Source organism: Anser cygnoides, chromosome 3 (assembly GCF_040182565.1).
Source record: "Anser cygnoides isolate HZ-2024a breed goose chromosome 3, Taihu_goose_T2T_genome, whole genome shotgun sequence".
Taxonomy (NCBI): domain Eukaryota; kingdom Metazoa; phylum Chordata; class Aves; order Anseriformes; family Anatidae; genus Anser; species Anser cygnoides.
In genome coordinates this window covers 97,041,907-97,065,465 of record NC_089875.1, presented here as the reverse complement: position 1 = coordinate 97,065,465, position 23,559 = coordinate 97,041,907, and the positions used below count along the sequence as shown (strand labels likewise).

The 23,559-nt window shown below is 40.4% G+C and overlaps 1 protein-coding gene across 1 annotated transcript in view; it reads left to right on the top strand.

Annotated features, from left to right (window-relative positions):
- Positions 1-536: 536 nt before the first annotated feature.
- HCRTR2 (hypocretin receptor 2) overlaps positions 537-23,559 on the top strand; it is a 38,267-nt gene continuing 15,244 nt past the window's right edge. Inside the window, exons 1-3 of the mRNA XM_013172269.3 lie at positions 537-1,296; positions 17,101-17,279; positions 18,950-19,193. Of these exons, the coding sequence (XP_013027723.1) occupies positions 1,068-1,296; positions 17,101-17,279; positions 18,950-19,193 (652 nt within the window). The 5' untranslated portion in view covers positions 537-1,067. The remainder of the gene's footprint in view (positions 1,297-17,100; positions 17,280-18,949; positions 19,194-23,559) is intronic.

Genomic DNA, 23,559 nt, shown 5'->3' with positions numbered 1-23,559 from the left:
TGCTTATGAAGAACAATTCAGGAAGCTAAGCACTACAGTGTTCGTGAGTATCTGCCTCTCTACCAAAGTTATGTGTTGGAAGTAGAGTCACATAATAGTTCCTTCACTCTCTGGCGGTGTAGACCCTGCACGTAAATGCTTAACTGAGAGAGGTGTGCCCTTTCACAGTGGAAGTGGTGCTTATATCCAACTCATTAAATTATTCAGCAAGTAAGTGAAGAGATTACCTGAAAAACGGGATTTTTTTTTTCAGCCAGGGAAGGACGAGTCCAGCCCTGTCTCTTCTCTCTCAGGAACTGAACATTAGGCAGAGTATGAAAATAATTCAGGAAGCAATGACTAGAAGCTGGGAATCCTATCAAGCTGTTTAACTAGCACTTCTGGACTCTCTTGAATTGCTTTCTACCAGCCCAGCTCAACCCAGAATAGCCAAGGGGCAGCAAGGTCCCAGGCTGGAGGTTTGAAACTAGACTCAAGCCTACAGTGAGCCTTCATGGTCATAAAATGTGATGAAACAACTCGCTTGTCTGTTCACTGTGCTTATAGATTTTCCCACTGAGGTTTGTTCTGTTTTAGCCAGCACTGTCTAGAGCTAAGCACCACAGTGTTTATGAATATTTGGCTCTGTATTAAGCCCGTGCGTTGAAGGTAGAGCCGCACACCAATGACACACAGCCGAACTTTTCAAAGGGGCCCCTAGAAGACACATCGACCGCTCAGTTTTAATTACTCCTTTCATCCTTTGCCTCCTCCACAAGAGGCACCCGTCGAACCCCCGTCCTTCAACCATCGATCCCCCCGACAGATGTCCCCCCCACACACACCCCGGGCCGGGCAGGGCGTGCATCCTCCGCGCCCGCGGAGGGGAAAAAGGGTCGGGGGAAGGCTGCCGGGCGGCTGGGGCCGGCTCGGAGCCCCAGCCCGGTCCCGCATTGGCTCCCGAAGTTTCCGCGTCATTTTCTCCCCACACCCAGCTCGGCACCGGCGATCGCAAGTCTCAATGGAGGGGCGGGAGAGAGCGCTGGAGCGCTGAGAGGGTTCAGCCAGCCCCCGGACCACCGCCAGGGATGTCCGGGACGCAGCCCGAGGATGCTTCCCCTCCGCGCAGGAACTGGACATCCTCCCCGGAGCTGAACGAGACGCGGGAGCCTTTTTTAAGCCCGTCCGCCGATTACGACGACGAGGAGTTCCTGCGCTACCTCTGGAAGGAGTATTTGCACCCCAAGGAGTACGAATGGGCGCTGATCGCCGGCTACATCGTCGTCTTCATCGTGGCGCTCGTCGGGAACGTCCTGGGTGAGTGCGGCGCCCCGAAGTTGCCTCCCAGCCCCTCTTTTTTTTTGACCCGCGGGTGGGTTTCACCTCTCCCCGCGGCTGGACACGCCGCATCCCCAGCAGCCGGGCTGCAGGGAGGGAAGGGGCTGCCGGACACCGGGGGCTCGGGGACAGCCGAGCCGGGCTCCCGTCCCCATCCACCGGGCACAGGTGCCGAAACCGCCCGCCCTGCCCTCCGCGGGCAGCGGCCCCGCCTCTCCGCCCGCCCGGAGGGATGCTGCTCCCTCCTGCGCCCCGCCGTGCTGGGAACCCCAAAACGGGCGCGTTGTCGGGCCGGCAGAGATAACGGGGAACAGGGGCGAGGGGGAAAGGGGCGAGGGGGACAGGGGCGGCCTCGCCCCGGCGGTGAGGGCGCCCAACTCTCCTCGCCCCCTTGTCCTATCTCCTCATCTCCCCCTGGCTCCATCTCCCCATCATCTCCCCATCTCCCTCTCACCCCCTTTCCCCGTCTCCCCATCTCCCTCTCGCCCCATCATCTCCCCGTCTCCTCATCTCCCCCTCGCCCCTTCTCTCCATCGCCCTATCTCCCCCTCTCCCCATTATCTCCCCTTATCGCCCCCTTTCCCCATCCCCCCCCTCGCCCCCTGGCCCCTCCGGAGCGCCCTCCCCCGCGCACGCCGCCGTGGAGCAGCCTCTCCCCCGGAGCCCCGGCCATTTGCGTCCCGTATTTACAGCACTGACATTTTCATGAACGGAGCGGCTCACTAGCGCCCAGCCCCGCCATACGGGGTTTCCATTCATGATTTTCTGCAGGATTTATGCACGCCAGCGCTGCCTTCGGCGAGCGCTCAAGGCTTCCCTGGACGCGTTGCAAATGTGACTGCAGCCAGAGGCAACGTTTTGCGAGGATTTTTTACTTATTTATTTTTCTTTCGACGGACTGCTGATGATATTTTTGTCTGGAATGGCACGCTAGCTGTCGGTAAACACCGAGTATGCACGTTGGCGAAACCAGTGAGCCTTCAGCCAAAGAGGCTACGAGAGGGCTATTCACAAGCCCGAGCGTACTTGCTCAGTTCGTGGCTCGGTAGCCAGCTTCTCAGGGTAAAGACAGTAGTCTTCCCAAAGAGCCTGTGCTTTAAACCACGAAGAAAGGTGTCCTTCTGATCCTGAGCAAAGACGGCTTAAGGAGAACTGTCTATGTTTGCCTATTCACCTCTGCCCGTTTTGTAAGCAGGCTGTCCTCTCGCCTTTAAAGATTCAAGGTCAAACCTTCGGCTAGAGCAGCTCTCTCTGTTTACACTTTTTTTTCCCCTGAAGCCACCAGGAGAAAAGGTTTTCTGGCTTTGCACTCGCAGACAGAGGTGATATCGGTGCTGATGTGCAGCTGCTCCTCCCAGACGTGTCTGTACCATATCTTGGGGTGGAGGCTGGCATTTAGCTGTCCGCCTACCTGTCCTTTTACTGAGCTGCTTCTGCCCAAGCCTTTTGCTTTTTTAAACTGCCTTTGTGAATTGCACAGACCTCACCCACCCAAACTGCTGCCCCTGTTGACAGGCAAGTTGTTTGTGGGATCGGCAGGTGCAGGTGCTCGTTAGCTGAACGCTGTCTCATCTTTATGCAAGAAAGCTCACATTGCACTGATTGCAGGCTCAAGTGATTTTGAGGGGAGAGATTGATGTGGTCTTTCCAATGACATTTTTTTGTGAAACCTTGTTTATTTGGCTGGCGGTGAAAATCTGATACATAAGAGTGTACATTTTGAAATCCCCAGAAAGTTAATTTTCCTGCTCATAGTCAATCTGTAAAAATCCTTACTCACAGTCAATCTTCAGTTTAGTCTTGTACCTTCTCAAAGCAAAGCAGAAGCTGTTCTAAAGAGGGTTTTAGTGGCTAACAGTGCTGTATAGTTTCACCCTCAATGATGCAGTGTGTTCCTCTGCTTACGTTTGAGCAGTGCTGCTGGGCTAGCGTGAGAAGTCAATGCTCTAGTTCTGCTTTTTCCATGTCTTATTCAGTTAGCACTTACAAAACCATGAAATACCTTTCCCTTCCCTATGTCGTCTCAAAAAAACTTAATTTCTGTCTATTTTCAATTAGGCATTCACATGGAATGAGGCAATTCACTGTGTTCCCATAATAACATCTGTGCAAGTGGAGGGCACAGCACAGCCCTCAGATATTAGTAATAAATGAGATTAAAGCATTCTGACAGTTAATTAACAGCCAAGGGTAGAAAGCTTGAACTTTGATTGACATCTACTGGGCTTTTGGCTGAGCTGCACTGCAGGAATTGTCCTGCTAATAGTAGTGTATAACAAGGTCTGCACTGCTATTTAGCTTTTAGTTCAATTAGGAGAGTTGACATACCCTGTCAAAACTACTGCACAAACCAGCTAAAATGAAAACATTTGCAAGCCTCTGCATCTGAATGCAGGTTTGATTATTGCATTCAGGTGCTTCATAGCAATGATTCTTGCGTGCCCACACTAGCTGCTCACCAGAGGTTTCATTGCAAGCCACTGAGAAGAAGCAGGTCGTAAGAAGGTTTTAAGACGTAGTTACATGAACATTCAGAGAATCTGAAATCGGGGTGATATCATCAGTATATTTTGTCCTATTTTCTCTTTCGTTTAGTCACTATTTATCGCTAGAGGCAGAATAGGTACTGAGGGTAAGGACTTTCTGTTTTTCACACAAGACCAAAACATTCCATTACCACTGCACAGAATTTGAACTCCTTCAACTTTGCAAAGCTAGAGCAAAACTTTTTAAAAGGGTTTGTACTTTGACTTTGGACTAATTATCTGTTTTTTCTTTATTTAAAAAGTGCTTGAAATAGAAATGAAGAAAAATAAAAGAAGGAAAGATACATTTAGGATGCATGGAGGCCTGTAGTTACTGATGCAATGATTCCACACTAACCAGTTGCAGCTGTTAAACCCTAGGATAAGGATAAGACCATAAGAGATTAACAGCTCCACACAGTTAACACATTAGAATGGGGATGGTTGTTATTTAAGTTATTTATTCAAGGGGGTCAGAACTTTCCTAATGAAATGTTTTCCCTCAGAAAGCATGCACTCCTGAAAATCAAACAGTACAGGGAAGATCTTGATTGGGTCAAAGACTGACCACAGACCAAGCAGCCTTCTGGTGTCCCACCAGCCAATCTGCTGGGACTCTGGCAGCCCTCCGCAGAGCTGGCAGGAGCTGAAAGCAGGAGCACTCAAAGCCTGCCAGTGCTCAGCTTGAAGCTCATGCTGAATGCCATGGTTTGGAAACCATGAAGAATGTCCGCAAGAAATCTCAGAGACTTTCTTTACTCACAGAACTTGGTGATGTTTGTTTCTCTTTCCAGCTTAGAAAGAAACCAAGCCTAATTGACAGAGAATTAGTCTTCTCTGGATAATTCTATTATTTGCTATCTATTCTATGGTGAGCCAGGATGTGAGGCAACAGGCACAAACTGAAACACAGTAAGTTCTGGCTCAATATGAGAGGGCACTTCTTTGCTGTGAGGGTGACAGAGCACTGGAACAGGTTGCCCAGAGAGTGTGGAGTCTCCTTCTCTGGAGATATTCAAAACCCACCTGGATGCCATCCTGCGCTACATACTCCAGGTGATCCTGCTCAGCAGGGGGGTTAGACTGGATGATCTTCAGAGGTCCCTTCCAAGCCCGCCCATTCTGTGATTCTGTGACTGTTAGCACCATGTTATGCTGAGGTCCGTACAACATCCATCTGTGGTCCTTTCTTCAAGGAGTTCACAGTCTCATTCATAGAGCTCAACAGCATTCATCTGATTTTTGCTTACTATAACTTGATTTTTAGGGCTTCTTTCTTTACAGGTGTAGAACAAAAGTTTTGGGTATAATTCTAACACCAAAGTTCTAGTCAATGATGATCAACAGCCAACTGTAATGTCTCATATATTTCTGTGTCATCATTTAAAAATCATCTGGTGAATACTGAGGTCTATGTATGCATGCATGTGTTGGTAGAATTGGATTGTTATCTGCAGGTTAATATTGGTGCCTGGCTAATAAACACACAGAGTCGAAATCCACATGAAGATCATGTATTCTCTTAAATGGTGCCGTAATCTACACAAATCCTTCTGATTGCCTTAGATGAGGCATATTTCACTTAACTGTATTTTAAGTTATTGCATTTTATTTTGTCCAGATTATCTGGGGAACCTGGGACACTGAATATAGAATCATAGAATCATTTATGTTGGAAAAGACCTCTAAGATCTTTTAGTCCAACCTTTAACCTAGCACTGCCAAGTCCACCATTAAACAATGTCACTAAGCTCTACATCTACATGTTTTTTGAAGACCTACAGGGATGGTGACTCAACTACTTCCCTGAGCAGTCTGTTCCCATACATTTCAACCCTTTCATTGAAGAATTTCTTCCTAATATCCAACCTAAACCTCTCCTTGCACAACTTAAGGTCTTCTTGTCTTATCACTTGATGTGTGGGAGAAGAGATCAGTGCCCACTTCTCCTTTAAGTTAATTGTAGATAAGGTCTCCCCTGAGCTTCCTTTTCTCCAGGCTCAACAACTGCAGCTCCCTCATCCGGTCTTCATACAACTTGTGCTCTAGACCCTTCACCAGCTTCATTGCTTATCTTTGGACACGCTCCAGCACCTTGGTCACAGAATCAAGTACTTTAGGTTTGTAGCGCCAGCTACATGTAAGTCACCTTTAGTATCTTGGATGAATATTAACAAGAGTTGCTTAATCCTTTTTTGAAAAGATACAATGCAGGAAGTGATGTGATGTTTATACATTTCATCTACCTAAGATAGATAATATATGAGCTCGATTTATGTAAGTGTTAGGGTATCAGCTGCAATACATTGGTATTTGCATAATATGGAGATCACTGGCAAGAAGACATGCACACCCTTGTGAGATACCCAAACAGTAGAAATGCATTGAAAGATGAAGCTGAATTGTCATTATGTCCTCTTCTTTATAGACTGTCACATCCAGAAGCATAACTTTTTCCACTGTATATGCTTTCTGACCAGAGACCAGAGGGCGGACAACTCTCTTTCCTTTTAGCATCCTTCATGTCAAAAGGCAACTCTGCCTCCTGTGAATACTGCAGTCGAGCTCTGAAAAAGGGCAATGCCCAGAACTGAAGGAAGACAAGCTGCAAGAGATACCTAATGCCTTGAATGTTAATACAAATTTTGTTGACTTTCGTTTGAGTTCTGCTAAAAGACAGTTGCATCTGTCTGGAAGCTGCCCTTATATTTGGATACAAAGGACTCTCCTTTTTTACTGTTTTTTTGTTTGTTTGTTTGTTTTGGTTTGGTTTGTATTGTGTTTGTTTTTTTTTTCAGTCAGAATGAAAGAATAAGCAGTTTGGCTACCTGTATTCCAACCTCATTCCAAAAGACAATAGTCCTGCTTTAAACTGATTTGGTGACAAAGGAGGAGGGCTGGAATCTGAACAAGTGGAAAAATGCCCAGTCTCATGGGTCAAAAACCATTATAAGGTACTGAAAGAAAAACAAGCATATTCCTTACCATATGGACTCTCATGCCCTGTTTAATTCATAGCTGTTTTTCATAATGTTATTGTACTTCTGGAACTCCACACACTTCTTGGAAACAGAAAATTTAGGACTGATCTTCTATCCAGTTTTCTTCCTTTCTGCTGTCCACAGCATTGCTGATGAAATATCTCTTATCCGACATATCATAAACTGTGACTGAAGTGCTAGCTATTCAGCAGTTCCTACAGAAGGACAAACTATCACCACCTAGTCAGAATTCCCCTGCAATGCCAAAACATCAGCGGAGGGCTGGGTGGGGGAGGCACAAACAGGGGAGGGAAAGCACACTCACATGCATTGACAAACTGTCTAGGAAGCAAATGGCAAACTTTCCTGTTGTTATTTTTGCTTTTGTGTCATCTTACTTTCAAGATGCCCTCCTGATAAACAAGTGAAACTCTTGTAAAAAACTTACCTGATTTAATTTTGTACATTCTCAACGCTGTTGGAATGATAGTTCTGAAGACCAGCTCTTCTATTTACTCCCAAAACAGGTGCAGTCTTGAGTGAGGTAGTTTGGAAAGGACTGATTTGATTTTGTATTATAAGTGATGTTTTGAAAGAACCATCTATGTATGGTAGAAGGAAAATAACTCATCCTGTCTCTTCAGCCACTGCCCAAGTCCAGCAAGACCACTGAAAACAGCAAAGTCCAGTCTACCCAGAGCTGAACAGGGGCTAACATGCCTTTCCCTTAGGTCAGTGAAGTACTCTTCAGACTGATGTGCCTTTGGGGCATTACCAAATATAATGAAAGCTGTTGTCACTTTCTGCCTTAACTCACCATCTCTCTTTTTCTGTTGTTTTTTGAAGCATTGTTTATTGCTTACTTTCTGTGCTGCATATCAGGTAAAACCTTTTTTTTTTTTTTTGGGGGGGGGGGTGGTTGGAGGATGTTAGCTACCTTCTGATTTATGCTTTCAGTACAGTACATCTCCCAGCTGAAATTTGTCAGAGAAGAGCTAGAACACGCTGGTCCCCAGTGGAAGGAGAGACAGGAGCTGAGGGCAGCAGCAAGACCAGCAGAGCAGTATCCACACCAGCATGAGCACAGTCCCACAGTGCCCATGCAAGGGGAGCTGGGCAGGTCTGGTGATGGTCAGACACAGCCCAGCAGTTAACAGACAAATTCATAGGGATGAAGCAGGTCTGAGGTTAAGCCAGGAAGTCAAGTCAGGCCCACAATCAATATTGGATAGACACATGGCCAAACACAAGCACATGCACACTTAGAACATTTGTCTTGCCCAAGCTGAATGTGAGAGCTTGGGCTTGAATGCAGCTCCCAAGCAAAGAAGAGACCCCAAGAAGAGGTATATCAGCTCAGAGGTCTCTACTCAGCAGCCTGCTCTCTGCTTACACAGCTGTGCCATATCAGAGCTTATTTTTTTCATATAGTCTAAAGCAAAGGCATTCATCCATCTTCATTAGAAATGGACATGGAAATGGATGGGTTTTTCCTAATGCAATTCCATTTTATGCTGACATGCATTTTGAAGCATATGGTTTCAGATTTGCCCAGCATTTCAGCTGTGAAGCTCACCTTGATTTTAATGAGTCACGCAGGTTTAAATTTGAGTCACAATGAAGTGTGAAATCTTTTTATTGTAGTGTCATGAGCAGTACGACAGCTACATTAAGTGTCCTTCCATCTCTAACATGAAATGTGTGTAATGATTTTGTAGGTTTTTTATTGTTACTACGGATAGACAAATAAGTATATGCAACTCTGTGTGTGTAGTGGGATAATTTAAAACTGCTCAGTCTGTGTTAATCAGTATAGGAAGCTCAGGAAAATGTGTGATGATATCTTTCACTTCATCCAGAACTGACCAAAACTGGCATTTTTAGCAGACTGTATAGTGTAGCTGATCTTCTAGTAATAATTCCCATTCCCATTATGTTGTTAATTGCCTAAGATTATGTAATGTGACTGAGTTAGAAAATGAATCCTGTGCCAATTAGATGATTGTGCTATTACTCCCAATTGTACTTTGTAGAGATAAGCTTCCAGCAAGCAGAATTTACTTCTTATGTTCTTTTCTAGCACCATAATAAGATAACACTTGGTAGCTATAAAGCTCCTCAGAAATTATATGGCTGCAAGCAAACTAGATGTTATATAGATATATGTTTTCTTTATGTAGACTCTCATTGTCTTCTGTGGGAGACAGTTCCTTAGTACACTTCAGGCTGATGATAAAAAAAATAAAAAATCTTTTAAGATTTCATTTATTCACTGTTATTCAGCTATATTTCTTACAGTTTCAGTGTTTCTTCTAGAGTCTTACATGAAAAAAGTGATGGAACCTGCACCATGCAGATATGTCTATGTGTTATACACAGGGAGCATGACCTAACCTCCCATTCCTTTTGTCATGCTTCCACGATTTTTGTTGACATGTGTTTAGTGTGTCTTGTGAGGAGGAGGCGGCACTTCACTTCCAAGCTATGTAATTCCTTTGTATGTGCAGCCTAGAACATAATCCAAATCTTTTCAGCTGTTACATCGTATATTCAAGGACAGTTCTTATCTGCTGGGCATTATTACCAGATGTAGGATTTTTTCAATATTTTCATTGCAATAAACATTGTGTTAAAAGTTTCTGTTCTTTGTGTCAGTCTTTCTATTGCTTTTTCAATGTAAACTTGATCTTCTGTTAGTTTTTTTTTTTTTTAGTTAAGAGTAATGATGTAAAAAATGAAGTAATGTTTGAGTTTAGAGTTCAGTAGTGGGTAGAGTGGTAGAGCTCAGATGGACAGCCTAGGAAGCAGATATCATCTTTTTATTCACAGAAGAGATCTCTTTGGTTTAGATCTTTTGTTCTCACTGATGGTTTCAAAAACCCCCAATTAAATATCCTCTACAATTTAGTTGAAGTGCTTATTGTCCCTTAATCAAGATCATCAATAGAGTTATTGAAAACTCATGGAAAGCCTTCCTAAAATAAATAAAATAAGCCCAGGCTTAAACACCTAATTTTTAGACTGCTATGTTAAAGCAGAATTCTTAATCAGGAATAGAACATAAAATAATTTCAGTGACAGCATTTTTCTATCTAACAGTATGCATTGCTTCAGTGTTTCAACAGGGGATCTAGCAGAATGCCATTTGGTATTTTATCTATTCAGACTTCCTTTCAGCATGACCATGTTGATAGACTCCCCACCACTGAGGCTTTTATTCACAGTAGGCAACATCATTACGCAAAAAGGAACAAGGGGGAGATTGCCATATAAAGGACCAAGTCTTTTCCAGCTGGAAACATATTTTTTTAAATTTATTTTTTTTACATTTGAGGGTGAGTGGATGGGAAATAATGTGTAACTCAAATCTATTAAACATCTTTTTTTATCACTGTAAAACATTGTGAAGGAGAAAAGTTCTTTAGAAGCCTCCTGCCTTGTGCATCTGAAGATGTTGATGAGTAGTGCTTATATCCACAGCATTACTTCCATATAAATTGTGTGGTCATATTTTAGTCATACAGTTTTGGTGATGAACTTCTAAAGCAAAATAAAGGTATTTAAGCATAGTATAATGGAGGAAAAAATATAATACTTTGTACTCATTTGGGATTTATTACCAAAAAATGAGATAAGACATAGAGTAATTAATTTATGTAAGGAAATGTTATGTATTACTTATTATGGAAATTATGTTTTTACTTTGGCCAAGAAGTCCAGTTTGAAGATGACCCATTAAATGAGAGGTTGGCAAGATTTCTGAAGTGTTAGGGAAATAATTTAGGGCTGACGTAGGAAAAAAATTGACAGCTGAACCAACTGTTCACCAACAGAAGGACTCCAGCACAATGTTTAATATGCTCAAGACAGCATAAATCTTCCAGGAGGCAAGCAGCTGCATTTTATACCAGCTGGAGCCTTTGTATTGTTTTCATATTCATCTTTAGGTACAATGAGCTATGCTAATTGAATAGACGGCATTACAGCCTCTAATTAAAATGCCCCAGGACACTAAACCAACAGGGATTAGATTTGTACATGAAAAATACCAATCTAAAACCCACACTGTATTGTTGTATTTGAGAGGGTTGTTTTCTTCAGGACTATAATGAGATATATGACGTTTTCTTGATGGACTTCAAATAGTATCTTAAACTTTAACTCAGATTTGAATTTGTTCTTTTTAGTCTCGTGAGCCTTTTTGTTTTGGTTCGGTTTGTTTTTTTGTTTGTTTGGTTGGTTGGTTTGTATTAGGAAGGTGGGCGAGCTTCATTATAGCAGATCTCTCTTCTCTGAGAAAAGCCTCTACAAGTTTTCACAAACACTGTCAGCCTCACAACTCAAGCAAGTTTCCAAGCTTTCACTGACACCATGTGGCAGAGGAAAGAATAGCAACAGTTTTCGTTAAACTTCTTTTGATTCTGGTGGAAGGAAACGGAAGAATCGGTGGTGGGAAATTTCAGTATGATGAAGGGATTAGAACAGTCTGATTGCATCATAACCACTATAAATAGCTGTTCTTTGCGAAAACTGGCCTGCGTGTTTTTGTTTGCAGAAGTTATTAACTGGAATCATGAGTGTTTTAAAAATAAAATCTGTAATACAGAACATAGTGATAAAGATTTGGCAGGTACTTTGGTTCCAGTACAAAGTTCTCACAGTTTGGGAAGGTTATACACACATTTTTTCTTGAACTAGTGATCCTATCTTTGCTGCCCATGCTAATACAATTTCTCCCACTTTCTTCTTCACTCATGTTCATAAGAGGTTGCACAAAATATTTGGTTTTGCTCAGAACTCTTTTTACTAGTTCATAGATCTGCTGAGGTCTGAAGAGCTCAGTTTGGGCCACCACAAAGTGCCATAACTAAACAGACATCCTCTTAGTCTGTGTTGTCTCCCAGTTTTTTTTCAGGAAGACTGCTGCTGGCCTTATCTCCTGCTTCATGATTTCAGAGTACTTCCAGTTGAGAACCTCTACTACTTTTTTGCATCATTGCTTCTCCTCTCCAGGGTGAGAAGAAATCTGCTGCTGTCTGCCTTTTCCCTTTGGGTAGGCAGATGGCACTTTGCAGTCCAGGGAGCTTCCTCCCTTGAGCATGTTTCTGGAGAGTTTACATGTGATCTGCATGCCTCCACTTCTTTATAGAGCTGCCTCAAATGAAAATGCATGTTGAAAGGGGTGAGAGTGGAGAGTATGCAAAATTATTTTGTTATGATACTTAACTAGTTCTGATGTAGTCAGTGGCATAGTCAGACTGCTTTGCACTCCCACAAAATAGTTTTCGAACACCAGCTAGAGAGCTTTTCTCACTGATCTGCTAGATCGCTGGTGCGTCAACGAAGTTGATGTCCAGGACTACTGAACAAGCTTGTTCTAAGCAGTAGGCAGTAGACTCAGAAAGACATCTGGTCTACATGGAATATATTGAAGTAACTTTCTGTCATTTATACCATTCTACCCTGCTCAAATAACTTGCAGCAAAGCCTCACAGCTCTGTTTATCCTTGCACTGAAAGAAATTGTAAATGCTTGTGTTGAATGCAATACTTCAACCAGCAGAGGGCAATGGGGGGGGGGGGGGGGGGGGGGGGCGGTGGAAGTGACTCGTTTTTAAAATAATTTCTTTTCAGAGGCTTTTGTAACAGTCTTTCTTATACATACCCACTTTTTTGTATACAGTCATAGAATAAGTTTCTGGGAGACATTAATTATTAAGTTAGTATGTAAATATGCTAATTAAGATGCTTTTGTGCTATATGTAATACAAAGAATGGAAAATGGTCTATGCTTCAAAGAATGCATCAGATCAAAAGGGGAACCACACAAGCATAAAGAAATCTAAAGTGACAACTTATCTTTTATTTCTATGCTTGCAAATGATCATTTTTCTACCTTTCAGGTGCCTCTTGCTCCTTTAGATTAGAATTCAGAGGAATTTAGAGTTACTCTCTGTACATTGGCTTTGCCTCTTGCATCTGTTATTCCCTGAGTAGCAAGGGGCACAGTCTTTTTTATTTCTCTGAGGAACAGCAAGTATCAAAGTTCATCTAAATTCCATCCTTGTTAAGCCAGTGTGATCTGGAAGGCTTAGTACAGAGCTGGGAATTATGAGTACATGCTTCTTATTCTGAGTCTGATTTACTGTGTGGCCTTTGGCAACTTCTGTTCTGTGCTTCACTTCCCTTGTTTCAGAGATGAAAATGATAATATTTTCTTAGCTGTCTGAGATATTGTGAGGTTTCATTTGCTGATACTTATAGAAGCCTTTGAACACAAAATGCAAAATGCTGTGAATTGATTTCTGACACTCTCTGTTGCCAATGAGATTGAACTCACATTTGATAACTTTGTGGATTGGTTTTACCAGAAATAAAGTTTACATTCAGGTGTTTTTCCCAAACTTGTCAGCACAAGAGACCTCATCAAAGAGCATGTGCTCTTTGACACGTCTGCTTAAATCTGGCACCTTTGGGCACTGACATCCTTTGATGAAAAAGATGCATTTGCTTGAATCAGATAGAATGTAGGACTGATGAACCACAATATGAGAATGAAGTAGTTGAAATCTGAATTTTAAAAACAACTTTTTTTTATTTGTTCATCAAAGAAATAAAAAGTACAGAAAAAAACATTGCCATTTAACATTAACTTTTGCATAAGTATAAAACAAGACCATACTTTCAATATGAATTATACTGAAGACAAAGAACAAGCCACAAGCAAAAGCCTAAAGTGTTAACATTACTGTGGATGAATGAAGTGATGTTTGCAACTTTTCTTCCCAGCATTGCATTTCCAGCTGCAAACAGCATTCCAGAGGGGCAGCAATGTATTATCTCCCCTGTTTTGTCCTGCCTCACATTGTTGATATTTAAGTTACAACTGTAGTAATCTCATGCAGAAAGTTGAAATAATAAAGATCTGGACAGTTATTATCTTGCAGTGCTAGATAAATAATTACTTGAGCATGTAAGTTTTATCAGCCGAACGGACTGTAAATATAAATAATATGTTTCCTTTAAGCTTTTGATTTACAAGCCTTGCCTTTCGGATATCTAAGGTCACCACTAAGAAAACGTGAAATACTGTATCCAGGGCAAAAATAAAAGAAATGAATACCATGGGAGACGTTCTCCAAGGGCAACAAAGGGCTTTGCAGAGGGAATTTGACTTGCATTTACAAGCTCCTGATAGATATCTATATATATAGAGAGAGAGAGAGAGAGAGATTTATATGTATATATATAAAAGATTAAGTTTCTACAAGCTATAGTATTTGCATTCATGTCTGCACACATTAGAAGAACATCCATGTTGGTACAGCATGTGTTTTAGAATAAATTTGGAAGCCCATATCTGAAACAAGTTTGTTGATAAAATCACATTCTCTTAGAGGAATTGAAGGCCACCTCACTCCTCCCTCTCCCTTTGCCCTAAATTGCCCCCAAATGTCTAAACCTAGCCCTCATGAAGAAGTGATCCAAACTTAGCTCCTACTAAAGCTTTAGGAAAGTCATGAGTGGGTATTGTGTTAATTTGGATCACTACAGTCTGACAACAAAGGTGTGATCCATTCTGAAGAGCATCCAGAGAACAGAAAGAAGGGTGCTTACAGAAGTTCTAAAAATGACTGGCAGCAAAAGATACAGGCCTGTGAAGTTCTACAGTCTGAAAAGAAAACAGAGTAGAGATGTAATAACAATCTTTACATATTTGAAGTATTGCCACTGAGAAAGCCTGTTCTTCATTGTTGCCTGTGTTCCAGGAAAAATAATAATAATAATAATAAAAAGAGAGAGAGAAAAAAAATAGCAAAATGGAAGTAGATCACACATTAGAATTTCCTTTCCTTTCCTTTCCTTTCCTTTCCTTTCCTTTCCTTTCCTTTCCTTTCCTTTCCTTTCCTTTCCTTTCCTTTCCTTTCCTTTCCTTTCCTTTCCTTTCCTTTCCTTTCCTTTCCTTTCCTTTCCTTCCCTTCCCTTCCCTTTCCCCTTCCCTTCCCTTCCCTTCCCTTCCCTTCCCTTCCCTTCCCTTCCCTTCCCTTCCCTTCCCTTCCCTTCCCTTCCCTTCCCTTCCCTTCCCTTCCCTTCCCTTCCCTTCCCTTCCCTTCCCTTCCCTTCCCTTCCCTTCCCTTCCCTTCCCTTCCCTTCCCTTCCCTTCCCTTCCCTTCCCTTCCCTTCCCTTCCCTTCCCTTCCCTTCCCTTCCCTTCCCTTCCCTTCCCTTCCCTTCCCTTCCCTTCCCTTCCCTTCCCTTCCCTTCCCTTCCCTTCCCTTCCCTTCCCTTCCCTTCCCTTCCCTTCCCTTCCCTTCCCTTCCCTTCCCTTCCCTTCCCTTCCTTCCCTTCCCTTCCCTTCCTTCCCTTCCCTTCCCTTCCCTTCCCTTCCCTTCCCTCCCCTCCCTTCCCTTCCCTTCCCCCTCCCTCCCTCCCTCCCCTCCCTTCCCCTCCCCTCCCTTCCCCTCCCCTCCCCTCCCCTCCCCTCCCCTCCCCTCCCCTCCCCTCCCCTCCCCTCCCCTCCCCTCCCCTCCCCTCCCCTCCCCTCCCCTCCCCTCCCCTCCCCTCCCCTCCCCTCCCTTCCCTTCCCCTTCCCTTCCCTTCCCTTCCCTTCCCTTCCCTTCCCTTTCCCTTCCCTTCCCTTCCCTTCCCTTCCCCCTTTCCTTTCCTTTCCCTTTCCTTTCCCTTTCCTTTCCCTTTCCTTTCCCTTTCCTTTCCCTTTCCTTTCCCTTTCCTTTCCCTTTCCTTTCCCTTTCCTCATTCAACACTGTGGTACATTTAAGAGAAGCATGATATCTTCACCTTTAACAGATTTTAAAATGCAAACAGTGACTTACTCATAGTCTTTCTGTAGTTGGGTTGTTATAAAGACAAGCAAGACAAAATTTGTGAAGTAATATATTTCAACCGATATAGCTGGGAGATGGACACAAACTTTCAGGCACACCATTCTTCTTAGGATCTGAAAAAACATCTGATCTCAAAAACTTATGTGCCAGCTATGTTAGTTTAATAAGAGAATGGCTTAACTCTAGGCGATTCCTTTTTAGACTTGGACAAACTCTTGAGGTCCTTTCTAACTCTTTTCTGCAGCATTCTGTGATCTGTTTAATATATCTAAACTAAGCATAGTGCTATATTCTGGCACATTAAGGAGACTTTGAATCTTCATCCAGATTTATATGAGGAATGAAATATTGTTTGCAGCAGAAGAATCTTTGGTGTAGAATGAATTGTAGTGTTTTCTTACAGGAATTACTGTGCTATTTCAGGAAAGTATTGAGCAGGATTTTTTAGAGTTTTTGGTGAAAGGCAATTGATTGCTACAATCTCTCTGGGTTTTACTTCCAAAGTTATTAAAAAAAATGTTTTTAGTCTATTTTCTCAGACTCAATTTTTGCATTTTTAACTTATGAATTTATTGCATCCATGTTAAAGAAGTGATTTATCCATGGCAAGAGGGTTGGAACTAGAGGTTCCAACTCTAGGAGCTCTTAAAGGTCCCTTCCAAGCCAAGCCATTCTATGATTTGCTTCATTTGTAAAAGCCTGTAAAATTAAAAAAAAAAAAAAAAAAAAGGAGGGGGCGGGTAAGAAACGATATAAAAGCTTTAGGGCACATCCTTTAGAGTGCCTGCTATATACTGGTTTTGGTCACAATAATCATGGTCAAAAATATACTACATTTAAAATGGGTTGAGCTTAATACTGAAAAAATTACATTCATTTGCTTCCCTCAAATCACAGATACCTTTTTCCCAGGCAAATGTTAGACGTTCTCTGCAGATGCAATAAATACAGTATTCCCAGCAAAATATTATATAAAATGGTTGTTTTCTTGACACAGTTTACAAGACTCCATGTGGTAGCAATTTGAATTAAGCATCATACTGTCATTAAAAAAAAAAAAAAAGATAAACTTTCATAAATGTAGATGTGTATTTCCATAGAACAGAGCCAATGGGTTAAAATAGAAGAAAGATGTGTGAATAGTTAGTGAAGATAGTACTTGAAGTACTGTAAACTGCATAATATATCTGATTATTTCTTATGTTGTGGTCTGCGGAAAACTACTCTTTGTTTACTGAGAATCTCTCTACATGTACCATTTCGTTTCCACTCTAAAAGAACACACATGGTCTCTACAACAAACTACATATTCAAATACTCTTTATTAAACAAAGGATGCAAACATTTCCTTAATTCTGCAAAGAGAAGTGTTTTTTGTGTTGAAGCATCCCCTAAGTCATTTCCAGCTCACTAACTTTTCTTTCCAAATTCAGTTTGCATTGCAGTGTGGAAGAATCATCACATGCGGACAGTCACCAACTATTTCATAGTGAATCTATCTCTGGCTGACATTCTGGTCACAATTACTTGTCTTCCAGCAACTTTAGTAGTGGACATCACAGAAACTTGGTTCTTTGGGCAGCCCCTCTGCAAAGTGATTCCGTACTTACAGGTATTATTCTATTGTGTTTGTGTACACACTATCCATGTTATGAAGAACAGAAAGAGCAATATCATCTTCCTAATGGTGATTATGTGACAAAAATTTGTCACTGCTACTGAAGCAGATACCTCAGGATACCTACAGAGGATTGAAGGACTGTTCCACTTATGAATATATTTGTGCTTAAGAAATATTGTTCTTGTTAGACTTGGGCAATGCACCTTCTGGAACATTTGTCTTATGCCATTCACTTTGTGTGATCTTTTTTAATAATTCAGAAGAGATACAAAGCAAGAAAAATGTCTGGAAATAGAATTACATACAGAAGTATTCTCTCTGTATGTGGACCTAAACAGCTACTCAGGTGTCCAGGATGGAGAATCCAAACTTTTGAAGAACTCTGAGTGGAGTCCATGCCTTCATATGTGCTTAGTGACTTATTTTGCACTCTTTAAAAATAGTCATCTTGTCCTGGTATAATGGGAGCTGATCAGATTTTCTGCCTTGAGTATAACTGCCACCACTCATTACCAGTGGACTTAATTAGTTATGAGATCATTTGCATAAAAAACATTGACAGATACCTTTTGTAAGTATAGCAGTTCACTTGAACTCACTGGGCATACTATCATGACAACTTGCTTGGCATTTCAGTCATTATAAATAAAAAAAATTAAGCAGAAAACTCTGAAAGTATGCAGGTGATCATCTTTGTGCTTCCAGCACAACCTGTATTTTCAGCAGAGACCTATGCATTCAGGTTGAAAAGCTACATTGTCAAGGGCAACAGTCCTTCAGCACGTGTCTTCTACTGGATAGTATCAAAATCACAAAACTTGTCTCAAAGCCTCCATTCTAGTGCAAGAAATCCTGAAGAGAAACTGAAATGATAACCAAACAATAAAACAAAAGTGATGCTATTTCCTACAATGAATAAGAGGTTAAAATGGCATAGTCTAATTTAAATTAATTGCTTTCTTTTCATGAGATTCTGAATTTCTGTTGTTCCTTTGAAAACTGAAAAGGCAAAATATTGGTGCTGATATCCAAATATAATACAGATTTTTTTTTCTAAGTTGCTCTGCAAAGAAAAAAAAAATAGATCTAATTTGTTGACTGTTTTAGAATTAATCTTTCAGATAAAGTTATGCAAATTCTAAGATGCATAAGTTTGTTCTTTAAGAATCTGATTCTGTTACTCCTACTCACTTTCAGTAGCACCCTAATCTGTGAATTGGTTCAGGCTAGATATAAGGAAAAAATTCTTTACCATGAGGGTGGTCAAACACTGGAACAGGCTTCCTAGAGAGGTTATTGTTGCCCCATACCTGTCAGTGTTCAAGAGATACTTGAATAATAACAATATTCTTTGAATTTTGGTTAGCAAAGTTACCTGAAGTGGTCAGCAAGTTGGACCTGATGATCTTTGTTGGTCCCTTCCAACCGAACTATTTTATTCTATTTTATTCTATTCTACAGCAGATGATGATATCTGTTGTAATTCCATAAGAAGCAACTAAAACAGAGACTTTTTCTGAAAATAATTTCTATTTCATAATTTCAAATAATAAACTATGTTGAAAATAGAAAGAATTTTTAAAACTCTCAAAAATTACAAGAAATCACTTTTGAAACAGAAAAATTACATTTACATTAACATAATATTTCCTTTTCTTTAGACAGTTTCAGTCTCTGTGTCTGTACTAACACTTAGCTGCATTGCTTTGGATCGATGGTATGCAATTTGTCACCCTTTGATGTTTAAAAGCACAGCCAAGAGAGCAAGGAACAGCATTATAATTATCTGGATTGTGTCCTGCATCATAATGATTCCTCAGGCTATTGTTATGGAGTGCAGCAGTGTGTTCCCAGGATTAGCCAATAAAACCACCTTGTTCACAGTGTGTGATGAGCACTGGGGAGGTGAGTGTGTCATTGATCATAAAGACTGAATTTTTCCTGCTGTTATGTAATAAAAATATCAGGACATTTAAATATGCAGTCAAATGTATAAACATATCACAGAATGTTCTTAATTATATAACCTTTCCTAGAAGTACTGTTTTTCAAATACTCTGAATTTATATTTTCTTTTATACTGCTAAGACTAAAAGTACATTTAAAACCAAGTTTGAAAGAATGAGGCTGACTTATGTCTTGGTCATGTTAATGTTTCCCAGAGGGTGAAAATGTTCCCATCCTTAAAGGCTTATGGTTATATAATTCTCAGTGATTGATGGATATTGCAGGTTTACAGTATTTAGTCTTCAGAAATAACTACACAGGAACAGAACTTCTATTTACCTGCTACACTGATTTTGCTAATTGGTGGTATTTGATTAGGTCCTTATTTGTATCTCCTGGGACTTCAGTGCAATTTGCATGTCATTACAGAATTTACAAAGATGTCATGGATATGGGGTAGCAAGTTAGTCTACAATTTGAAATTTGTCATGGACAAGATCATTTAGATAACTTTAAAATTGTAATCAGTTACAAATGATTCTATCCAAGAAGTGTAATTCTGCCTTTCCAGATTAACTCTGAATCTAACTTTTTCTGTATTTGAATTCAGCTGTAAGAAGTCATAAGGGTTGCCATGGAGTAACTATTTCTATTTTGATTCAGTTCACACAGCAAGTCATGTTAGCCACTCACGTGAATGGTTAAGATTCAACTCTGGTGGGCCTTGGCATAACTCCAATGCTAATAGAGCATATGAGTTACATGCTGTGACTCTGACACTGGATATAATGACCATCAGTAATACCATTTTTCAAACACAGAAAAATAAAGCCAAGTTTGCCAAAACATATAACGAAAAGGTGGTTGTTTAATACCCTCAAGTCATTTTAAAATACAATCAGATTCTCCATCAGTTCTGTGTCTGTAGAAGGTTCTAGTCCTGTGAACAATTAAGATAAAATACAATTGGATCACCTGTACTTAATTATTGTGATAAATTAGTTCAAGTAGCTTGAACTGCTGAGAGTTCTTCCATGTGGTGTTCTGGAAGTTCCTCCCTCTTCAGGGCCACTGGGGGATTAATGAGAAGATGTTAGCTATCATATTCCCTCATCCTGGTTAGTCCTCTGGGACAAGGCAATGAATGGGGGCAGAGATGTCCATCAGCTGGCTGGCACTGATTCCAGACAAAGATGTGCTGAAAATTTGTAGGTCTCAGGAACCCCCATTAAGCTGGAAGTATTGTACTTGCTGTTTTGTTGGAGAAGACACATCTGCTCTTTACTTCTAGTGTTCTCTTTTCATCTGTGAACAATTTTGTATCCCATTCTGCTGCTGGATGCTGCAGTATTTATGTGGCTATTTTCTTTCACAGCATTCACTCCGAGTACAATTTGTGTCCATTCACTTTGACTGCAGAGTTAATTATCCACGCCTTCATCACTTCAAGGTTAGATCTGAAGCAAAGATTGTTTTAATCAACCTAGGAAATGAAAATGGTGGAAAACACCGCAGTTAATTAATTACGGGGTCAGGAGAGTATTTCATCAGAGAATACAATCTCAGAATTTCCAGATCTCCACTGGTCATCTTGATTTTGAACAGGAAAACGTCGCTTTCAGACTAGAGTCTGTAATAGCTGTGGAACTATTTTAAGGACTGGGTCATTCAATACTGGACTAGAATAGTTCCAGCCCACAGATATGCCTGAGCTGAAGCACCCATTATATAAAAGAAAAGAAGCTCCCAGATTGTTTGCAAGACTCCCATAAAGTGTATTTGTCCAAAATGAAGTCTATTGATCTTCAGGTTTTTCTGTGAGCCTTTATTCAGATGTTTGGAGAGGTAGAAAGGGGCATAATAAAGGCAAGTACTTGCGCATAAAATTAAGTGGTTTTTTTTTTTTTCAGAAATGAAGTGCCAGCACTCCAAAATGATTTTTATTTTTTTCTTTCTTCTTTTTTCTTTTTTTAATTGATATTGAACAATAAATGAAAATAATTTCACATTAAAAATCCATGAAATTTTTTTGAAATGAGAGAGCTTTTCATTCTAATTAAAGATAACAATGCTATTTTTATCTTGTTATCTTTTTAATAAATGATTCTTCTAATGGTAATGCACCATCATTGGTAGTTATTCTGCTAGTATGTTTATCTGTCCATTACAAATAATCCTCTCATTGCTTTGTAATAATAGTCTATCAAAGTAACTGAAGAGAGGAACCTTTCCGTGTATTAACATAGGTTAATAGGTTGCTCAAATTTTTGGATGTCTTAGTAAGCGTAGACCTAACCATACATCATCCATGAGGATAAAATACAACACATCCTTTTCAGGCCATGGAGAATGGAGTGTCATTAGCCAGAAATCATTTTGTTTCAGTTAGAATTGTCTAAGGACAATGAGTTGGGTTAAAGCATAGAAGATACAGTTTTTCTACTGAGAACCTGGGTTTGAAATCAAAAAGGCTCCCAAACAGAAAAACAAAAGAGTGCAGACAACAGTTTGAAAAGACTGGTGAGGCTTAAAAGCCAGATGAAGGACTAAAGAGCTAATAGTTTCAAATTTTTTTTATTTTTTTTTTTTTTGCCTTGATTAGCTGTGGTAATATCTGGTCAAAGAAAGCTAACTAGGAGGATTTTGAAGGAGAAAGAAATTTGTTTTCCTAAGGAAAAAAAATGCATTCGCAAAGATAGTGGAGATGTTAGATATTTTACATATTCAAGAGACTCTGAGCAAATACTATAGGAGTTTCAATTTGTCTGAAGAGGAGAGGGATTGTATTTGGGTGTTTACTGCTTTATTTAGAACTCCATATATTTTATGCTGTCTGATGAAATCTTTGCAGAGTATCACATGCACCTTATGTCCAAAGGATGTTAAAGTGAGAATTGTCAAGGTTGGAACTTTAAGAGGGGGTGCTTAATGATACTTTCAAAAGTATTTCAGAAGTCTATACTACATCTGGGAACTCAGGGCCATTGAAAAGTGAGGTGCTATGGAGTACTGACAGACAGGAAGATGTCTGGAACAGTCCAGGAAAATGTCAGGGATGCCAAAGCAGGAGACAGAACTGTACCCTACCCAGATTTAGGTCCAGTTGCTGAAATCCATACCAGTCTGGTGAGTGTCTGGAAGGAAGGTCTGATCAACACTGTGACACTTGGGATCCTAAATGGTGAACAAATAGTGGCCACCCTGACTAATAATAAGATTTCAAGCATGTGGTTGGAGAGCTGCCAGGGACTGCAAATGGAGCAATAGTTCAGCCTAAAACAAGACTCAATTTCTTTTTAATTGCTTCTGGCATTCCAGAATATAAAATTCATTGCCAATTCTAGGCTGAGGGTTTTTCATTTTGAGTACTGTCTAATAACAATATTTTATTTGGGAATGCAGAAGGATCCAACATGTGACCTATGCAGACTCACTTAAGGAGCCAGTGTTGGCCACAGTTCTATAATAGTCTGTAATTGCTATGTGTTGAATTTGATGATAAAGTGCCAAAATAAAAGAAACATATATTAAAATGAGTTCACCATGTGTCCAAGCCAGCTAAATGCATTCTCTTAGAGCTGTTCATGAAAACGGTGTTAGCCAAAGTGCATTAGCCAACCCGTTTGCATATGATAAAAAGAATATGGAGTTAATCCTTTCCTGATACTACATGGCTGAATGGAAACAAAAGGAAGACTTTGCATTCCATTTCCTCCTATATTACTCATAAAATAATACAAAAACATATTGTCTTAATTCTGGAAAATAACATAGCTGGAATTTGCATTGTTACATAAAGGTTTATACATCCCATTTATCAGAGTGTTCAGCACTCTATTCCGTAATGCTAATTGCTACCTGGAGTGTAGAAAACAACAGACTCTAAATGTTGATCCATGCCATCAGTTATTTAAGAGTACTGTGCAGCTATTGAACAGGCACAACTATACTGCATAGTGTTAGAAGCCACATGTGTTCAGACATGACCTGGAACAGGCCAATCTTAGTAATACAAATATATATATATTCTTATGTCCAAAATAATGAGAATATTTGAACTATATTGTGATTTAAAATTCAGAAGTTAAGGCAAAATGTGTTGGACATTTTAATACAGAAGAAAGTTAGAATATTGTTAATACTAAAATCACACTTTTGTCATGAATTGATAGCACAAAGCATGATATATCATGTTTGAAAAATGTTATTCTATTCTAGTATTTAATTAGTTGTAAGTACTCTGACATAGGAAAATATTTTGGAAGGGACTGTGCTGTGTAATATAATTTTCTCTACTATGGACATGCACTTTATAACATCCCTA